This window comes from Anopheles marshallii, chromosome 3 (genome assembly GCF_943734725.1).
Source record: "Anopheles marshallii chromosome 3, idAnoMarsDA_429_01, whole genome shotgun sequence".
Classification (NCBI taxonomy): domain Eukaryota; kingdom Metazoa; phylum Arthropoda; class Insecta; order Diptera; family Culicidae; genus Anopheles; species Anopheles marshallii.
The window spans coordinates 10,005,309-10,026,614 of NC_071327.1; the positions used below are offsets into that span (position 1 = coordinate 10,005,309).

General features: G+C 43.0%; 1 protein-coding gene and 1 non-coding gene across 2 annotated transcripts; one reads left to right on the forward strand and one right to left on the reverse strand.

Moving 5' to 3' along the window:
* Positions 1–2,427: 2,427 nt before the first annotated feature.
* On the reverse strand, positions 2,428–20,588 carry LOC128710765 (forkhead box protein I1-A-like). Its single transcript, XM_053805618.1, has 10 exons — positions 20,486–20,588; positions 20,052–20,128; positions 6,194–6,254; positions 4,895–5,360; positions 4,708–4,813; positions 3,092–3,465; positions 2,946–3,024; positions 2,805–2,880; positions 2,627–2,707; positions 2,428–2,525 (listed from the first exon to the last, which is right to left on the reverse strand). The coding sequence occupies exons 1-10, from the start codon at positions 20,586–20,588 to the stop codon at positions 2,428–2,430; spliced, it is 1,521 nt and encodes a 506-aa protein (XP_053661593.1).
* On the forward strand, positions 16,441–16,512 carry Trnad-guc (transfer RNA aspartic acid (anticodon GUC)). Its single transcript has one exon. It is a non-coding gene; the product is annotated as a tRNA-Asp (tRNA).
* Positions 20,589–21,306: the final 718 nt, after the last annotated feature.

Consider the following 21,306-nt stretch of genomic DNA (forward strand, 5'->3'; position numbering starts at 1 on the left):
TTTTTCGATAATGACTTCAAATTTTGAGCAACTCTCTGTTCTTACGGCTGTCTATTATCATTTTTAATGCATTAAAACAATACTGAGTACCTTTAAAGTACTTTGCACACTACAACACCACAACCTCAATTAGAATTGATGACGTAGTACTGACACTAAAATAATTTTTAAATTATTATCTAATATGATTTAAAACAAGCCAGAATACTTTCAATGATAAATACAACTTACACAAAGTACCTTTTCGTGTGAAATTTCATACTCATTCGAGCTGTGAGGTAATGGGAAATATACCTTTTTACCCAATTTCTCAAATAAAATACCATAAAGTCTCACAAATCTTACTAAACCAGATAAAATAAAAACTGATTTTACTTGATTATGCACTTAATGTATTTCTCGATGTTTGTATTAAATGAATGAATATACATTTCACACAACACCAAAGTTATCCCTTACCAACCTGCTCACATTATGGCATCGCCTAGCCCACACCAGCTACATTGATTCAAGGAAATTATGCTGTGAAATATCTCATTGCCTAATTGATAAATTTGTTCAGCTGCAAAGACTCATTAACGGCCTCCCGTATCCCTTCTTAAGCGTGTGAGATATGGTAAGGAAAAAGGACAAAAAAAACGAAATAAAATAATTTCACGCACCACCCATTTGGCAGCGTATGTGCCCAAGCAGCGAACGTCTTCATCGCGAAAGGGTCATTTGAAATCTCCCGGTAGGTGAAACTCGATCCCCGGGAGAAAACCCATTTGCGCATAAATCATGACTTAAGCATGAAACCGTCCAAACAGCATCCACGGTGCACTTATCCCGTTGCAGCAGCAGCAGCACCGCCACCATTCCCCCGTGGCCGGCCGTCATTTGTCGGTGTCCAATTGCGAGAAGGGTGTCTGAATCGTCATAAATATTATGCTCCGCTTGCGGGAAGCAAACACGATCGATTGGCATCTTGTTTGGGTGTGCAGTCGGGATTTGGAACGGGAAGTGAAGTGAGGTGTCAATTGGCTTCATTCAGGCAACACACACACATACACACATACAAATGCAGCATGTGCGTTCCGACACGATCGCTTAGCAATAGCGCGCGCAACACGATCAGCAGTCACGATCAAAAGCGCTTAAATTGCAATTTTTCATCTCCGAATCCCGATTCCTCGTACCCTTGTGAGCTGAAGCCACACGCTGAAGGCAGTTCTCATTTCATCGCTACTTGCAAAAGTTACGCTTGCGTTTCGCGCCGATGGTGCACCAGCCCAGTTGAGTGATCTTGCGATCCGAGCGTACCGGATCGGAAGCGAAGAAGCAAAGTCGGAAATGTGATCCAATGGTGACGGTGGCCGGGAGAGCTGCTGGGAGATGGAAAATATGACAAAAATTGCCGACGACAGGCAGCCGACAGCTTTATGATTAATAATCATTTCTTCGGAAATTAATCGCCCCGGCGCGACGGGCGCACACAACGGGGTTGTACTGGCTCACCGTGTCCGCGTCATGACTTCATGAAATGGTCGCCTATTGATGCGTTAAATCGTTGAAATATTTGTAGCACCTTGCGTCTGTGTGGCAGGGGAGTGAAATAAATTACCTTCCGGTAAACCGAGGGCATCCGTGGAATGAAACACTAGACAGTTGATTTGTTTATTTGTTTGACAGTATTTTACTATACATTACGCTTTATTTTAATGTTCACATCGATGTCTGTACAGTGCAGAACTAACCATACCGTAACTAAGAATTGATTTGACCTAACGTTTAAACCATTTGGTACCCCGGTTAAAAAGAATTCTTGCCTCCGTCTCGAACAAGCATTTAGTAATTTTGGACGGTTAATTTTCATACTTTCTTGATTGAACTCCAATTCAAAGTCGGGCGTAACAGTTTCATGAATTGTTTCATTATTGTTTTTGCGAAGTACTAAGCATGGTTCAATAAATAAAAAAAAAGCTCAAAATCATATTGCCTAACAGTTGTTTCTCAGAGGCCAACCTTTTTTTTTGGGACGTTAAAAGACTTTGCCCACCGTCAACGTTGTCGTAAGGTTTTTTTTTTCCGGTTTCGTTCCCGTTTCGGGAGTGAGATGAGTTAACGCTTACGAGTTACACTAAACAAACCAACTAACTTTATGAGAAAAAAAACAAGCAAATGTACACAAGTGACATCAAATATTTAACTCTGTTGCTTTAGTTTCGGTAATAAACTTTCCAAGGATATGTCTACCTTTCGATTCACTCTTTGAAGCTCACTTTAAAAGCTCTCCAAAGAATCATCCAGCAGCAAATGCCGACGGTGATACGATGAGAGTTGCCATAGATTGCGCATGATGCTGTCACTGCACGATGCTGAATCGCCCGCTACACCATCAGCAGTGTCCGGAACGCTCAGCACGTCACCGACGTTCACCACCAGCCGTTAGGGTTGAGATAGATAAGTCTTCTGATAGGAGTTCTGTTGCGACGAGGTAACGCTCATCTGATTCGTGGGCTCGTCCTTAACTACCGGAAGTGGCACTGGGTGGAGGAAACGACGGGCAAAAGAAACCAAACCAAGGTGAATATTTATGCACTGATCAAGGGGCGAGGATGTTGCTGAAGGATATGGTAGAACTTACAGGTCGTGTCCCAATAGGGGTAGTGTGGCTCAAACCGGCGCGCGCAGGGAGGTGTTGTGCTGCCCGAAACGGCGAAGGTATCTGGGACAAACAAATAGACAGGGGTTTACCAGCAAATTAGCAATCCTAATGCCTTGAAGTTTGCAAAAAATAAAGCTTTGCACAAAGCTCAACTTACCCAAATTGTTTGACAGCGTTCCGTACGTGTTGATCGTGACAGGCTGTACCGTTTGTTGCAGCTGTGAAAAATTATACTAGATAAAGAAAGGTTGACATACGATCGTCTACAAAAACATAGTCTTTCTGAGCTAGCACTCACCGGCGTTGAGTAAGAGTAGTTGGACCGGCTGGAACAGGACGTGTAGCTGCTCAGCTGCGTCGTTGGCATCCAGGGTGCACTGTGAATGGGGAAACTTATCTATAACGAACCAGCTCAACTGAACGTCACCCACTCGAGCTACCTACCCGGCATCGTATCGAGGGTAAGTCTGGTACGGGTTCTGTGCAAAGACCGGTCGATGACCAAAGTTACTCGGATTGCTCACGTACGAGTCGCCGAACATTTTCGAGTAATGGCCGGTCCGGTAGGGGCGCTTCATCCGCCGGCGACGCTTGTAGTTTCCGTTCTCAAACATGTCCTCGTACTGGGGGTCCAGCGTCCAGTAGTTGCCCTTACGCTCGCCGCCACCCTCCCGCGGGATCTTGACGAAGCACTCGTTCAGGCTGAGATTGTGGCGGATCGAGTTCTGCCACCCTTTCTTGTTCTTCTCGTAGTAAGGAAATCGCGAGGTGATGTAACCGTAGATTTCACTCAACGTCGCACGTTTCATTTGCGAGCTCTGGTGGGCAGATAAGCGGAAATAAACATCACTCGAATGGACTGATAAGTAAGTGTCTACCACGTGATACACTAAACGCTAGCAAAGTTTAATCGGAACTAAACCAATTGTTGAAGGAAGAATGGGTTTGGACCTTTTAACTACTCTTTTAAAATACTTTGCAACAGCAGAAATCCTTCAATCATTTTAAACTTTTTTGATTTATATTTGAATTTAATTCTTCTGGAGAAACGGCTTACGACTTGAATTATTAAAGATAAACTAAATCGAACGTTAGTAAACTATGAAACAGATTTTGCTACAATCTTTATTTCCCTTTCTTTTCGTTATTTTTCACGCACACAACCTTCCTCCTACTCACTGACTTCCCTAGCTACATCCCATGTTCTGAGGCGGCCGGTAAAAGATCCAATGCGGCGACATTTGATGATAAATATAAACTACGATGCGTTAATAATCGTGCTCATTTTCTCTCCCATAGCTCCAAGCTCATCGTCATACCTCCCACATTCGGCAAAGAATTTGATCCGACGATCCATCTCGACCGATCGGACGCGGTGGGACTAGGCGCTTCAGCCGAGACGTGGCGTCGGATTAAACTGCGATTTATAAATTGTGTGCACGGCACAACCGCCCGCCGAAAACGCGGGTGGCTGCAGCGTGAAGATATAATTTGTGTCACTACCAACATCATTCAAAGAGGTTGATTGCGCCCATCCATGTACACGGGGACCAATAGTGCCACGTAAGGTGCCCATACCGCACAGCGGCGTCCGAGGGAGCGGAGAAATAATGGTAATGGATGCTGGGGATAGATGGTTGACGTTTCACGTCTTACGAAAGATTCTGAAGACGTATGGCGATCGACGGTGCTTGACACTAGCCGGGGATGTACATCAATTCTGCGCCGTAATTGCATCACGGTGGTGAGAGGCAAGTGGATCGCGGGCCGAAGTTACAGTACATTGTTCCAATGCATATTATCGAGCAGCGCGCCATCAATCATACTACGTGGTGTTGGGACAAAATTTGTCAACTCGACGTTGGATTGGTACCATGTTGAACAGAATGAGCGTTTAACGCCAGGATTAATTGTGTGCATTATTCAGTATAAATATGTGATCTTGCACTCATACATCATAGGCCAGACGTAGCTAAGATGTACTTCCAATTCTGCATGAGTTGTTAAGTACACTCTTCCTAAACATATACTCGCCCCTATTATAAAGCGACTCTAGTTACCTGTATCGCCATCGCTATCAGTGCCACATAGCTGTACGGTGGTTTGACATTGGAGTTCCGACTGCCGGTGGGACTTGTGGTGGAGCTGCAATCATATGTGGAAAGACTGAAGATGAGGTTCCGATTAATAAGAGCCAATACGGCAATACGCCACTAAGCGCGGATGGTACCACATCTCTCTACAGACCTGCTACTATTGTTGGTACTACTGTTGCTGACCGCTGCTCCCGTTCCATTGGTGGTGGACGCAGTTGTGGAGCTCTGATTGCTGGTGGACTGATTCTGATTGGGCGTGTGGCTGTTGTTGTTGTTGGTGGAGTTGGGTTGTGGTAGCGTCGCTGGTATCTGCGCACCATGAAGATCATCTGATACTAAGCTGTTGGTCGGAAGATCGTCCGGGCCTTGAGGGGGCGTCTTGGACGATAGTGCCAGAGAACCTATATTATGATGAAGTTGCTGCTGCTGATGCTGCTGCTGTTGCTGCTGCTGCTGATGTTGCTGTTGTACATGATGTTGGTGCTGATGGTCAGGAGATCCTCCCGGTTCGTCATGCAGCCGCTCAATCACGGTCGGCAGTTGTTGAAGGGAGGAGGGCGATGAAGATTTCACCTGATCGTACGCCGGTAACGATACTGCAAGGGGATGGTAAACGTCTGAAATCCGTGCATTATTAGTGTGTGAGATTACAGTACAACGATGAGGACAGTGCTGAGTAACATCATCGCAGCAGTTACGAATGAACAGTACGGTCCGAATGTATGGCACTCTATGTGTTATCAGAGTTCTGTAACAGCGTAGTATCTGTGGCCACGAGGGCTAAGATCTGAGCCGTACTACCATACTCGCAAAGATGCTGCCAGTCATCTTCGGCTGAGCTCGTGTGTATGTTTCCTACTGCTGTCCGTTTCGTTACGGACATGTGGCCGCACGGGCGTGCACGAGTACACACGCCGGACGCCAAGCGCTTGGTCAAGATGCATTGAATTCCCCCCGTTAAGAGCTAAAACTTTTACGCAACAGAACAGCCACCATCGAGCACCTCGATTGGGTGCCTTTGGTTCATCTCGGTAGAAAGAAAAACGTCAGAGCGGTACGTGTTGATAAGCGATTGAAAAAAGGTCATAGCGGGTCAGTGCATACTGATAGCATCGTTTTTTTTTTCGCTCCATTGAAATAGCCCGCGCATGGATAGGGCTTGGCCCGTGGAATGGAACGATGCTCTACTTAGTCCGTTACTAGTGTCAATGGCAATTCTATGTTCATCTGCAGCCGGCCACAGCAGCGATGGAACGTCGGCCGGTGTCCTTTGCCAGTGGGCAGGCATTTCTTGTTGATAGAGACAACTGCGATACTGAATGGTGTCCGAGAAACCTAGTTACAAACCGCGGAACCCAGCATTCATTAGCGGCAGTATACATAAGCTCGTTGGCAAACTTATTACAAAACCGCTCGCCCTGAGTTAGTGTGATATGGACACATGACGTACCTAGGTGGCTTAATACGTTGAAACCCTCCTGCTTGATCTTGGTCGGCATGCTGATGATGTTCTGTAAAAATACAACAAAGTTAATCAATAATTACTTCACAAAAAATGTACTTCGTACGTATTTATGATTGATTAGGGAAAGAATCTATCATTTTATTGCGTTAATAATTAACATTTTATGCATAAGAATGATCCAAAAACATGGTCCTGTCTTGAGTTCTATTTGCTGCAATTTTTGTTTTATAAGGCTGTTTTGTCCAATTTCCAAGGCATATGAAAATTGGTATGGGTTGTATTCCACCCTTTTCCACATAAATTATTATACTACTCGTTCAATTTAAGGTCTTAAACATTTCCCACTAAGTTCTCGACCTAAAATCTTATTCAAATGTTCCCTAACAGACCAACATTTTTAAAGTGGATGTGAAAAATAATTGCAATTTCACATACACTTTCGTCTACCGTACGCATTTCTTTGCTGTCCATGCGCAATGCACATTCATTATGTTGTGTACTCACGTCAACAATACCGTTTGTACCGTAGATATGAAGATGGTGCAATAAAAACGCACCCAGTGCAGTGTTCGAAAAACAAAATGGTACCGAGTGCGGTGTGTGAAATTACCTTCCCAACCAGACGAAAACGCAAAGGAATCAATATAGCCAACAACCAAACGCATCGCACCGCGCTGAATCTGTCGGGGTGGGAAGGCATACCGTGCAGTGATTTAATTACGCCCATAAATCACTCCCAATCGCGAGGCCATTACGTTGCCACGGATTGGGTTGGCTCGCGGTCGGTCACTGCGGTCGGATCATTGAAGATCCGTTTTTACACACCCGCTCCGTTGCGGTTCTCCCATGCGGTCCTTTAATCCGAACCCCGCGATTCGCCTTGTCTACGGCTGCACAAGGCAATGACTTGAACTGCATGTGAAGGCACTCGATTGCACGATCGGTTTTGGGATTTCCTTTTTTTGTTTGTTTGTTTGTTTCGTGCTCGCTGCATCAGCACGCTGGCGGCCGCAGGCAGATCTGTTTCCTCCGGAAGAAAATGGACCAACCAACGTGATTACGTGACAACGGACGGTTTAGTGCAAAAAGGCTCTCCACGCTAAACGTATTACGTCTTTCGTCTGTCCGGCTGGAAGCAACAACTGACCCAACGCAGCCAAGACACCCACGTCAGTGTGATGGCTTTTGAACTCATAACAAACCGGCAGCTGCCCGGAGGTAACCACCCCACATGGTGCAAAACTGCAGGCTGTTGGGACGCGCTTGGTCATCTGGAAAATAGACGAAAAGGCACGCTCCTTCACGGAAGTTCATTCATTGGGTGAAATTTGCTTGCCGTCCCGTTCTTATACAACGTTTGTTTTTTGTGTTGATTGTTGAAAATTAAAGATTTTCAAAAAATTTTCCAAGGGTTTTGTTGTTGTTGGGTTGAATTTTTATAACATAGTGGTGCGTAGTTTCATTCAGAAAATTTACTTGATATACCTAAATGATGTTTTATGATGTTAAAAAAATAATCAGAACAGAACATTTCATTACATTTTACAGCTTCTAGATATACGCCATATAAAAGCAACAACAGCTCGGGATGTCCCATTACTTTCAAGCTGATACGAGACGAACAATTATTCTGCAATTTAAAAAATAGCACATGTAGACACACACACACATTTGGGTGCACTGTTCATCGGGTATATTATGGTGAGCACGGTACTGTGATGCACTTCTTGAACCATTTTTGCCCGAGAAACTTTTATTTTTGTACCGAACGATCATCCTCAGTATCAGCTAGTGTCGGACAAGTGTATCGCGAAATGCTGGGTCAACGGTGAGATAAAACTTATCCTTCACATTTCTGGGTCATTCTTCTTCACGGTGATCGATGACTTTTCTTCAGAAATGCGTCCATAACATCCGCAAGGGGTTGAATTGGCGACATAAATAGCCCAGCGAACCGGTAACCGTCGCACCATAATGCACTGATTTTCTCACGGAGATCACCTTGACATTGAGTGCGAATCGGGTCACAATAATGCGATCATGAGTGTGTCACAGGAGAACACTTGTACAACCTGATATGGACAGGCGCATGGCGGGTCCGCTTGAATTGTGCTGGATAACAATTCTTCGGAATGGAGGCACGAGCCAAAGCAAATGTGATCGTATTTGCCACGAGCATTTCATTTCCAGGGAAATCCCAAGTTGCTAGGTTCTCTCTAATCGAGCATCAAGGCAGTTTTTTTTCCGGCCAGGAATGAATTCCCTGGTTTCAAGTTCAAACGACACGTGCTCTGACCACCGACGTTGGACTGGACATGGATATGTTTAATTTCACACTTGTTTTCATTCAGAGGAAGGCAAGTTTGTTGCAAACCTTTGAGGTAGATATCAGTTGAATTTTAAATATTATGTTGTCAAAATGGAAATCTTTGAAATTCAATCATCTCAGTGGCCTATGTAAGTCTTAGCAATTGAAACATTCTGTTCGAGCTTCGACTTTTAATTTTGTTGCCAGGCTATATATGAATAATTTATATAATTGCTAATTCTAATTTCAAGAAAAAATCCTTAGTTGGTACGAAAAAGTCACGATCTTGTAACGAAATAGACGCGCAAGGTACCTCCACTAATCTGGACACGTCTTTAGAATGACACCGGACGATCCAACTTGTAAAGTCATTTGAGATCAGGTGCCTTGAATTTATCATAAACCAATACCATCTTCATCATCAACTGATGTCCAGAACTTGATGTCTTGAACTCTTGGACTGTAAGAATCTTCAAAGTTTCCTTCTGCTCAAGTTTTCGAACCGAATGGGTTTAGTTTAAGTTTTGTCATAGATTGTTACTTTGGCAACTCAACTATCATTGTCTTTAGAACTCTGGTAACCATTTTCTATCTAACACATTATCTTGCGGGTAATTTACTCAGATGTTGCGCTCGAGATGACTTTTTTCAAAATTTCTGGTATTTAATGTTACTGATTATTACAGTTATTAATATTTGAATAGCTAAATAATATTACATTTTTTATATAAATAAACAATTTCCTTAAATGGTAACAACAGCGAAAGCGTCGGGGGCCGCACTATAGGCTCTCGAGGGTCGTAGTTTGAAGAACCCTGGTTTAGACCAAAATTCGTAAAATTCTTGTCAGATTAGTTTCATTCATAGCCTTTCGCAAATAAATCTCAAGAAAGACGTTTAAAAACTGTATCTAATCGAAATGTTCATTTCGCACATCCTATAAATTTTGTTCTACAATCTTTACCTTTGTCAAATCAATTTCATTTTTAATTTCTGACGACAAAAACAGTGATTCAATCGCCGACACATGCAAACCGTCACCCATCACACACCGTTCGAACACGGGTGAAAGCATTCCGTCCGTATGAATAAATGCTTGAGCGTGGTTTTGATCCATTAGTTCGTGATTAATGGCAGTTTGTTGGTTGCGTTGACGTTCATCGGAAAACCTTCCACCATCTTTTTCTTTTAATTCTACGATCGTACGATCATGGTTCTAAGGTATGGCATCGGCAAGCAAAAGTACGGGTGCCGGTGAACATTTCGAACGCTTCATCACACCAACCAGTGGTTATTTTCGACGAGTTTCTTGTGAATTCAAAGCAGCAACTTCAAATGTAGATTAACACGGGAAAACGAGATATGCGTGTGAGTTAAGTGAAATAGATTGTGCAATTTGAGAAGAAAATGCAATTTATTTTAAAGAAAATATGAAATACGCTTGTTCGAATACGGATCGACAGTGGATATATCGACGCCAATCGTTCAACGTGTCCATTTCCGCATGATGACAGATCGGACAGCAGGACTCCTCGCCACGCTGCTCCCGCATGTGAATGTTGCCATAACAACGAGCCCAGCAGGTTATATCGGATGTCACTAAATTACAAGCTAACACGAACGCCGGTCTACTGTGTTACGGTGCAGCAAACGAAAATATTTACATTTGTATCAGTCAAATAATTTAGATTGATAACAAACGGGCGAAAATGTCGGCCCCGGCGCGGCTTAACGTTGCATCCGATGTGATGAGATGTGAAAATATATGTTTTTTTTTCTTAATTTTATTTTGGATTTGCTTTATTGGCCTGCCCTTTGCAAAGAAGGTAGACAGTGTCAGAAGCTGGCATTAGGCGTCCCATGACCTTCTGACCGAGTTTTGTTTTTATATCACACCTTCATGAGTTTCGTGTGTGTGTGTATCAAAAAAAAAGCGGAAAGAACAAGGAAACATAAACCACCTTCTTTCCGCTTCCCGTTGCGGTCGGTTAGTTTCGTACCATTCTAGTCGCCCCAATTTTTATGACCATTTTGTTGTACAATTTCTAATTTAAGAGTGCAAAGCAACGCCATAAATCTTGCGCTTAAATGGCTACGATGGCTAGCGGCGGCGGCAGGGGGGCCAGTGTGAGTTGATTATGCTGCTGCAGCCCATCCCATCGATGATATGGTTCGGGCGTGGAAGCGCTCAGGACATATTTTTTGTTTTAACATACTTGACATTACGCGACTTGCGCGCAAAGCTTTACGGTTTTCCCGTTTCCGTTTACTGTTGGTATCCGCTTTTCATGATGCATTCGAATGGTGTATCGAAATTGTTAATTTGATGTTTACTGTAAACAACGAAACCCCGACCGACGACTTCGTAAATTATCCCCGTTTGCACTTTCCGCGCTGGTGTGTCAAACCAAGCGCGTTACGCGATGTTGTCAGGTTTTTTTTTGGTTTAAATTTATGTTATCTCACTGCTCTGGAAATGCGCTCACTTTCTACTTGCAAGTGTCTAAAATCGCGATCCGTTACGGACGGAATGCATACAGAATTGTTCCATTTATTTCCAATTTCTGGACTAAAGGCGAAAAGAGTTCATGTATGGCAACACAGCGCTCTATCAGCCACAATTCTAACCGGCTTAGAATTCCACGGCGCAGTTCCATTTTGCTCTCTTACTGCATTGCCGCCTATTCTGCGCAGTGGCATATTCGCTGGCTTATCGGCATCGGCAACGAATCGATCGTGCACGGTAAGTGGGGAGAAAGATGTGTTTCGCTGATAGTAGCTGAATGCCCATGACGCACGGTAAGGGTTGCGCACAGGGTCGCATCGGGAGGGCAACGAGGCAATTTCCTTGCCGTTCTCGATCCTCCAGATCCAATGCAGTTATCGGCAATGAGTCTCGAACCAAAGTGCAAACTCGCGTGTAGTGTTTCTAGTGCGTGTCCAATAGGCGACAAATTGGTTTCATTTTTTTTTATCCTGGATTCCACACACGCGAAGGTCAGTCAGACGACGGGTGTTTGAACTCCTAAGCAGCACCGTACCAGTCACATCGAACCCGTCGGGGGGGTACGTATCGATATGGCGGGAAATTTGAGACGGAAAGGGAAAGACGAACATGCAAAGAATGCATTTCAACAGCAGGCAAACATGATCCTCACAGCTGCACAATGCTCGTTACGCGAGGCTCGGTCGGCACCGAGTAGGTCGCAGGTTTCCACAAAATCCCGGGCCACCGTACAAAGGTCTCAAAGATCGGGGGGGTGGGGAGGACCCGACCACAACGACAAAACCTCGCGGGGCGACCTCAGAAGATGACAGACCACGGAATCTGGAGCTTGTGTTTGCGCCGGTTGGTGACGTGCCGCTTTTCGGTGGGATTTACATTTCCGCCGTAATCCCCGGTGCTGCCAGCCGATGATGTCCACACGGGCCGAACTCACTTGGCCGGGGCAGATGCACTAAATCCAACCGCCTGAAGAGCGGTTCCGTGCCGGGGAAAACTGGGCTGCAGGAAGCGCAAAGAATTCCATCGGATTTGCATCGCACTTTCCCGAGCTCGTGTGAGGGCGACGTTTATGATTCATGTGTACGGTAAAAATAACAAACAATTGTCATCGCGGTATGGTAATCGATGACAAATGTTGCTGCGCATTGCAGATCGTTTACCCAACTTGCTCGATCGAGGTTGTGACTTGTCGGAGATGCAAAGAAAAAAACAATGAATGGCGACAGTTTGCGCGGGAGAAGTATGTCGGTTTTAAAAACAGAGATAAAAAACCGAGATCACTTCAATGTACGATCGATTTAATAAAATATCTAAAGAAGAATATCTCACTAACACCTCAACAAACGTGACGCAGTATTACCACCATAATGACTCAATTTTACTTCTCATTTCGCTTCCAAAACCCTCCAATATTCGAATCTTCACTTGGGCAGGTACATTCACAAAAAGTTGTTTCACACTTCAAGCGACAGATGAATTACGACACCAGGCGCGCCCTCTCTAATGAACGTGGTGATAATTTTATGACAATCTATTTGTTACCCCCACACCCCTACCGAACGAGTGAAGGGATGTATTTTAATACTTTTTAATTTGTTGAAAATTAACTAGCCAACGTTCCGATCATATTTCCATCGTCGTTTGGCGCTCTGGTAGATTATTTTCATTTGGATGCTGCTTTGTAAAGGTTAAAGAACGGCTTTTCGGTGGCCGTACGAAGAGCTTATTGATTTACGAGTGCTACTATGATGGGTGCTGCCGGTGACGAAAACATACATACGGCACATTCGATACGTGGCGGCTCAATTATATCCCGTTTTATGGTTGATCATAAAGCGAGATTACTTTACACCGGGACCATAAATTGGGTTTCGAACAAGGAAACATCATCATTATTACAGGCGAAGTGATGTGCTGTTAGGAAAATAAACAATCTGCTGGCAGATAATGTTCGGCGGGATTATTTTACAGGAGTGCGTGAGGTTTCTATCAGATATGACTTTTTTTAACACTTTAGACTCTCAAATTATAGCATTAAAAAGCTATGTTAGAGGCATTCAATCACTGAGGATCATATTTAACGAAGAGTGTCTTTTTTGCATAAAATGTAGAAATAAAATCAATATTTAATTTCATTTTTTTTATCTGAAACTTTTGGAATAAGTCAATGAAGTTTTAAGATCCTTTTAAATTAGAATTTGAAAAACAATTAATCATCCAATAATAAATCGTTTGATGCAGGGAAATTCGACATATTATTAGTGTTAATTAGTGTTGAGTGAAGGATGGCATTATGGTAGTGGGGCTGGTTAATAATGGTTAATGAATCTGAACCATTTTCTGATTAATAAAACCTGAACTAAAAATAATTCTACACAAATAAAAACTTCAAACAGTAACTTCACATTCCTACATTCGGTTTTCGAATTTATCGAAATATGTCAATAAATCTCTTGAAATGTCACTTAACTCTATCTACGTTTAATGTACAGGAAATACAAGAAATTCCACAACATGTCACCTAAATACACAATACCAGTCAAATAGGCATTTAAAAGTTTATAAAAAGTGAGCAATCCTCCCAACAGTCTAAAGAATTGGTAAAGTTAATCCCATTTAAAAAGCTGACATACGTATAACTCTCCGCCATTCTATCCTACTCAACTGTTATACACCTAAAGTTACAAGATTTCGTTATGTACTACACACAACCACTCCACGATCACGGAATCGATCACAACTCTACCCTCGGGGGCATGATTGAAACGCTACATAAGAGTGTATCCTTGTATGACAAGGTTATGGAAAACATTATCACTTCATATTTTACGACATCCGATTATGTCGAGTATGATTGTCGCCACCCGAACCACTCGCGTTCCCTGTTCCGTTCGTGTAGGGTAGCTGTCACACCCATACCCCGGACGATCCCCATCCGTTTCGCTGCGTTTTGCTTCTTGTTTCACCGTGCCGTCGCACGCATGCCGTCGCCTGATCCGTGTGCTTGTCCAGTGAACCACGAAAAATTACACACTTTTGTTGGATGATAAAGAAGCGGGGGAAAAAAAATGCCGGCGACAAAATGGAACACCTTCTAGAAGAAACGTGTTGGTGCACCGTGCGTGTGGATGCTTTGGAGCACACCGGGACAGCAGAGATCGCTATTTTTAATGTGTAGGTGTTTCGGTAAGCGATTCGGGAAAAATACCATTCAGGGTGGAAAGGGAGAAAACATTCGGCCTTTTCTTTTTTTTTGGCTGTGCGTGTGTGTGTCTCCGGCTCATCACTCCTCCAAGTGGTTTGGCCGCTGTATTCTAATTGAAATATTCGGAACAGCTGTGTAGAGCGCTGAAGAGCGCATCAGAAACGTTGTAAGCGGACCACTTGGAGGGGTGGGCCCGATGCTACCACACCGGGCCGACCCAGTGCAATGGGTCCTTGCGAAAGCAAAAGGCCGACAAGCGTGACACCGGGTCGGCGGACGGCTTTTGGGCGAATATAAATGGCAGTCTAATGTTGCCAGTCTGCTGATCGGACACCACTTTGAGGGCTCCCTTGTCAGGCACGCCGCCAGGGGTTGCTCTACCTTCGCTACGGGAAGCGTCTTCGGTATGCGTCTTTCAGCTTGATTGAATCGCAACTAATGGAGCGAACCGGTACCGGTGCGGTGCGTCGCTCACATGGAACCGTTTTTCTTGTTCTTCGCCGGTTCAATTTTCCCACTGTCCCTGCGTGCCGGGGACAATTATTCAAGTGCGAGTGGGAAATGCAACACCAGGCAGCTTGTTTTTTTTCCGGAAGGCATTTCGAGAGCCGCATCGACTTCCGAAACCGTGCGGGACGGATCGTTTTCCAATGCGTTTTCCCGGGGCACCTCTAGGGAGCAGGCAACGCGTGAAAAACGTATACCGAAACGCGTGGCCCAAGGTGCCTGACAGCGAACTAATAGCTGTCGTTTGGCTCATTTACATTGTGTCCGATGACATCTTCGTCTAGTGAGTGGCGAGAGGAAACACTTCCCGGTACATCGTTCGGTAGCGCACATCGCCGGGGTGTGGGTGTTAATTTTAGCTGCACCGATTTATCAAAACACCGGCCTCTACCAGCCTGGCCGTCGGTGTTCAAGAAGCAGATTCTGCAATGGGAATTTCATTGCCTTTTAATAGAATTGTTCTTCCACCGATACTTGTCTCATCCGTCGAAGACCATAGTTTGTGTGAAGTAATAAGTTTGTACATCCAACTGTACAATGTTTTGATAATTGTTGAATGATTTAATCCACTTTGTTATTTAAGTCACCTTTTCCGGTTTAAGTACATCTTTTCAGTTTCAAAATCTTGAGTTGTACCAATTGATTCGATAATTCGATAATTCTTAAATGTACCGTCAGACCTTTTCAAGCCCTTCCTATTTATGCTTTGAATCGAACCTATCGTATGGGAATGCAGTTCATTGTATTGCCTTCAAGCCCTTCTGCACTTATAGTCAATGTCCTTTAAAATTATATATTGTGCCATGCAGAATGCCACGCAAACTGACCATTCCAGCAATACCCAAAACTATTCTTGGAAACTTAGACATTTTTTTTATTTGACAGCTTATACAGCACAGACTTCACATCAGGTCCTAGTCTATGTTTGTAGATATTTCGCCATTATTTTCTTCAATGTTCTCCATTATGTTTTTCATACATTCTTGTTATAATCTTGTGCTTATTTTTGATGCATTTTTGAAACATTTTAAAGTGATTTTTGAAGTTTAATTTTCGATTGTTATGTTTGGTGAGTAAAATATATTTTAATCAATTTGTTATATGTATGACTCTTCTTCTAAACTCTTATAAGTTAGAATAGTTTCCAATGAATTTTAGAAGTTTTTTAAATGTTAAATTAACTTATACGTACTAGACTTCTTCTCTTTTCATGTCATTTATTCCTACTGAGATCTGACAATTATTTAGATAAATAATCAACATACATAAAGAAGAGATAACTAATGTTCATCTCTGAAAATATTATTCAAAGTGAAATCACAAAGTACACGCCCCAAAATGATAGTTGCTGAAGCTTACGCGAATGGGAGAATTGATGTTTATCTCCCACCACTTGCAGTGTGGCAAATAACTGGTTTTGAGTGGTGATGGCGATCAGAGCAATACACATAAAATGAAAGAATCAAACCAACTTTCTTTTGTTACTGTTTGTTTTGTTCACAATGCGACGGACGAACACTTTCTTTACTTGCAAATTTTATTTCTCGCTACTAATATGTAATGAATATTATTATAGATTGCAATAAAGAGTAAATAAAGACATAATAAGATGTTTCACGCAATACTCCGCTCCGATACATAGCATCAACCAATCGGGATACGGCTGGAAAGCAACAGTACAGCTTTGAACACCCTTCCTACCGACTTCCTCGATAGTATAGTGGTAAGTATCCCCGCCTGTCACGCGGGAGACCGGGGTTCGATTCCCCGTCGGGGAGAAAAGTTTTTTTTATTTTCGCTTTTTCCTCCACACATTGACACCACTGATTCAAACGGGCATTATGAAACGGTGTTAAACGTTCATGTTTTACATGTGTTTAGAATTAAATGTTCGCTCGCTCCGCCGAAGATGAGTGTAAATTATGACCCCACAGTAGCAGTAATCGCAGCGACAACTTTTTTACTGCGGCAAATCATTTGTCAACGATCCCGCGGGAAGCACAGGCAAAGCACAAAACGCGGTCGTAAACTTTGTCCCCAATTTACTGACCCCGCAGTGTAGTGGCCAGTTAATAGCGCGCCATTCTTCTCGTCGATCGCCACATTTCGCCAGTCCTCGGTGTGCCGGACAGAGCAAGCGCACGCGCTGCCATGTTTGCGTGGTTTTGCTCCCTTGCAACAGCTCGAAGAAAATTTATGGCCGCGCTTTAGGAAGAATCCGTGCTGGGGAAACACTGGTCGTTTTATTAACGAGAGAGTGAGCCAAGCAGTGCGTAAATCATTTCCTAAATTTTATTAACCGTCTAAACAGGTCCTTAATTTCACAATTTACTAACACGTTCGATTGGGCGCACCGTTTGAACTTTGCCGTTGATTGGTGTGCCTAATCAAGAGAACATTTGGCAGGCTCAGGCTCGGAAAACAACATATTTTTCGAAGGTCTGCGCAATGGTTGGATGCGGTAATATTTAGAAAGGAGAATGTTTCAAGAGGATTTATACGCTCACAAGCGTATAATGTTATTTTCGTGATTGCTTCAAAAAGGACAATCATCTAAAATATTGGAAAAATAGTTGTTTTTTTCGTTTATTAAGAACGGTCGGATTATGTTGATGATCCGTTTAACAAAATCTATTTTACAATTCACATTAATTGATAGATATTTCCTTCTCGGAACCGTAAATGGGCACTTTAAACAGGGTGTACTCGGCCAGAGGAATAGGAAAATAGCGAAAAACGTGTTTAAACATAGAGCATCCATGAGTTTTCAAGGGCATTGGGATGACTTTTGGGTTGTAATTTTGTTATTTATAGGTATATTGGTTTGAACAGTTCACCAAACATTTTTCAAACCTGCATAGCCGACGTTCATCTTAATTAATTTATAATTCTTAATCTTAATTAATCTTTAATCTTGATGCTAGAAAGGAAATCTTCGTGAATATATTTAGCATCAACAAAGTTTTAGATTCTCTTCAACGATTTTTTATTAGTTAAACTTCCCAAAATTGTTTAAATACTTTAAAAAAATCGAAAACTTACATTAGCCTTTCTGTGTATTATTCATCATTTCACCTGATGCTTAACCTGTGACCTATGCATTACGTTTGTGTATTTGTGTATGTGTGATTTTCCCCACACGTTACCCCACGAAACAAAATATATCGAGCTTCAACTGCAACGGCCAAAAAAAAAATGCCGAAACAAAACAAACACTTGGCGTGGAAATGAAGTTATGATCGGAAAATGACAAACAATCAAATATCTTCGGCCCCGGATGTCACGGATGTCAACGGCGGGGGCAAAATTGTGCGGGAATTAGCCTACTTGGTGTGTGCCCCGGAACGGTGCCCGACCCGGAACGGTGGCCAAGGATGGCGGTGTGAAACCAATATTTATACGCCAGGTTACCCAATGACATTGTTTTGAAAAGAACAGCGAGATCGAATGCGAACCGCACGCGTGCACAAAAATATGGCGATAGAAAAAATTGGAGGCTAATGAAAAGGGGATGGTGTTTTTTTTCAATTCTTTCTTTCTCACTTTTCTTTGCTTTTACTTATAATTTTTCAGTCCTATAAATTTCCGGTCCATGTCCCCTGATGCCACCTGTGCGCCAGCACGGTTTCAACAAATCCGCCCGCTCGCGTTTCCCTTTCGGTATTCTCCCGGCCGTGCCGGGAAGATCGTCGAATACCATCAAATCACATAATTCTGCCAAAGCGTTGTAAAAAAAAGCGAAAGTAGCATTTTGTGAGCGAGGGTCCAAGGAGACCCCAGAATTAGGCCCAGTTCGGTTCGCTTTCATTTCGGTCTCGATCGTTTGGTGGCGTTTTTTTTCTGTTTGTTTCTTATCCATTTGCAGCTCCCGTGTGACACGTATCTTAAATTCACGCCAACGTCCGAAGCACACCCGCACGCACGACCGGCCATTGTTGTCTGATGGGAATTAATGATGTAATTTAGATGACGTTATTTTTATACATTTTAAACGGTAGCCTGTTTCCTCGAAAATGCTACCGACCGTTTTCCCCACTTTGCGGTAGCTTCCGAATGTTATCCACATCCAGGAAAAAGGTACAGCACACTGTTGAATGTCCTCTCCTCTAATGGACCCCCGGTCGGTACGGGCGTACAGCGGGTTTCGATGCGAATTTCCATCGACGGTGTGCGATGAGAAAAACGGGAAAAGTCAAGATGCTTGCCCCCAAAATGTAAACCGATCGCATTGCTCGCTCGTCGCCCGGTCGGAACTCAGTGTTGGTAATAGGTTAATGAGATGTGTTCCGCCCAATCGACCGTGTGGAGGGGTGGGAGTGGTGAAAACGATGAACCCTTCGGTACCACCGAAAGGGTCGCGTGCCGGTGAGCTGTTTCGGGAGTATCGATTTCCTTTTTCTCCCCCCCCCCCCCCCCCGGTTAAAAGACACTACAAGTCTGGTCCAAAATGGGGAGAGCGCAAAATGGTAGCTACGGGAACGGAAATTCACCGAGCGGTGATCCTCGGGGGTAAAACCGGTGCGTGAAATATACACCTGTGCGAGAGATTGCTTGGGCCGCGGAAGGTAAACATAAAACACACGACGGAATCGATGAAGGGGGTGTACATAATGTGTCTTTAATTAGGGAAGAAGGTTTGAATCTTTCCCTGAGTTAGGAAGGGATTAGATTGCCAAATCTTTTTGCCTTGACTTCCATAATATTAACAGATATATATTGTCAATTATACATGTTAATTCTTTTCTTCCTCGTGTAAATGTTTGGTTACAATGAATAAAAACAATTGACCGTTTGGCGATTTGTTGATTGGTTGTTGCGGCGTTGCGGCTCGCTGAGAACAGCCAGAAGTAAATAACAACACTTCGCACACCACCGGTCTTGAACGCGATGTTAGATTCCTTTCACTTAGCACGAGAGGAAACTGCGTTTTTTTTTTGTTTTTAAAATTTGTTTGTTGTGAGTTGGGTAGTTGGTACATAAATTTTGCCAAATAAACAAACAATTGCGATTGCGCTTATGAAACTGTGCGATTGCGGGCGGTACGGGATGAAAACATAGTCTTTGTTTAATGGTAGAGCAATCATAATAATTGTTGAATGATAGAAAAAAGGTTATTAAAAATTCATAACATTTTAGAAAAATTATGATTTTTTTTTTACATCAACATTGAGCTTCGCGTTCATTATATTGGCTGATTGGTTCAATGTTTGGTTTTAGATTCTTAAGCAAATTTATGTATGGATCTTATCCAAAGAAGAAATATGCCAAAAAATAGTAATATTTTTGTTAAAATAAAACCTAAGTACTGTCCACTTACCATCGGAGACCATTTCGTGTCGTACTGCATGGGCCCGTCTGGCGGCGCCATGTCACTGTTGGCGGTTGTCGCCAACACTGAAAATAAAAGGTATGAGTATTTTGTTATTTATTTTCTTTTATTTATTCATGGTGACGGCATTTGCCGCATTGAATTGTGTACAATTTGTGCAAGGTATTCCCTCCTTGTAATTTTTCTTATTCTAGGCACATTCAGTACACACTCGAAACATGAAATATCAATTATATTTTTGTATGGAACACCTTTGAAAAAAACATTGGTCCATCTGCTTTAAAAAAAATGTTTTGCAAACACCTACACCTTCTACAACGTCCAGATAAGTTTATGATGAAAAAATACACCCTACGATCCTCAAGGAATCCACCGAGCTAAGCATCGATGTAATCCAACTGCAGCAAAACGTATCCTTTTACCCGAACCACGCACTGTTGGCGTCGAAATTCGATCCTTTTTTCGAACGTACACCCTTTTGCGCGAAGCAACAGGTCTTCCGAAACGCATCAGGCCGCCCAACATCCTCGGGCTATTAATAATGGCAGACACGGCAGGACAAACGCTGCACAAACAACCGTGTGCGGTGCGTGAACATCAACATCGGGCATCGAGGCCGACAAAACAGCCAAAGCGTAATTGATAACCTAATCAGCGCTGGGCACCGCGATACGCCCAATCAGCATATTGTGCATGACTTTCGTCAATTAGAGGCACAACGCGTACCTGTTGTAAACAGATTTGGGGTGTATTTAGCATGCGGGACTCCTCGTTTCTTTTATCGTGAGATCATTAACGAAAATTATCCTAAATTGCCAATTACTTGCATACTAGGTAGGATACTTAGCAATACGGCCTGGCCGTTCTTATTGAATAAAAAAAATAGTTAGGATACTTCTTAAAGGACTAACTGAGGGCCCCAATTATTTAGTGATAACAATTATTTAGTGATAACATGAGTTGAATAATAACAATTAAAGAAGAGCATTGTGTTATTGGAAATAGAAACAATAGAATAACCAGCTAAATGACATCAATCTAAGTAAAAAAGGTGCTAAAAAAGGTTACAGCATCAGATCATCGAGATTAATGGCGACCCTACTCATCCATCACAGTTCGTTATCAATTACCCAACAAGTTTACTCTCTCGTAAATGCGTTTAACACCAGAAAATGAAACATTTTTCGTTGCGATTTCCAACTAACTAATCAGCTGAATCCTGCGAAAAAAAAACAATCCTGCC

Excerpts from the sequence above, each read along its gene's own strand:
- LOC128710765 (XM_053805618.1), bottom strand. The coding sequence starts at position 20,588 with ATGTTGGGCGGCCTGATGCGTTTCGGAAGACCTGTTGCTTCGCGCAAA. Across the intron at positions 5,361-6,193 it reads CAACGTATTAAGCCACCTAG|ACGTTTACCATCCCCTTGCA; the intron begins GTACGTCATGTG and ends CACGGATTTCAG. Across the intron at positions 2,708-2,804 it reads AACGCTGTCAAACAATTTGG|ATACCTTCGCCGTTTCGGGC; the intron begins GTAAGTTGAGCT and ends TGTTTGTCCCAG.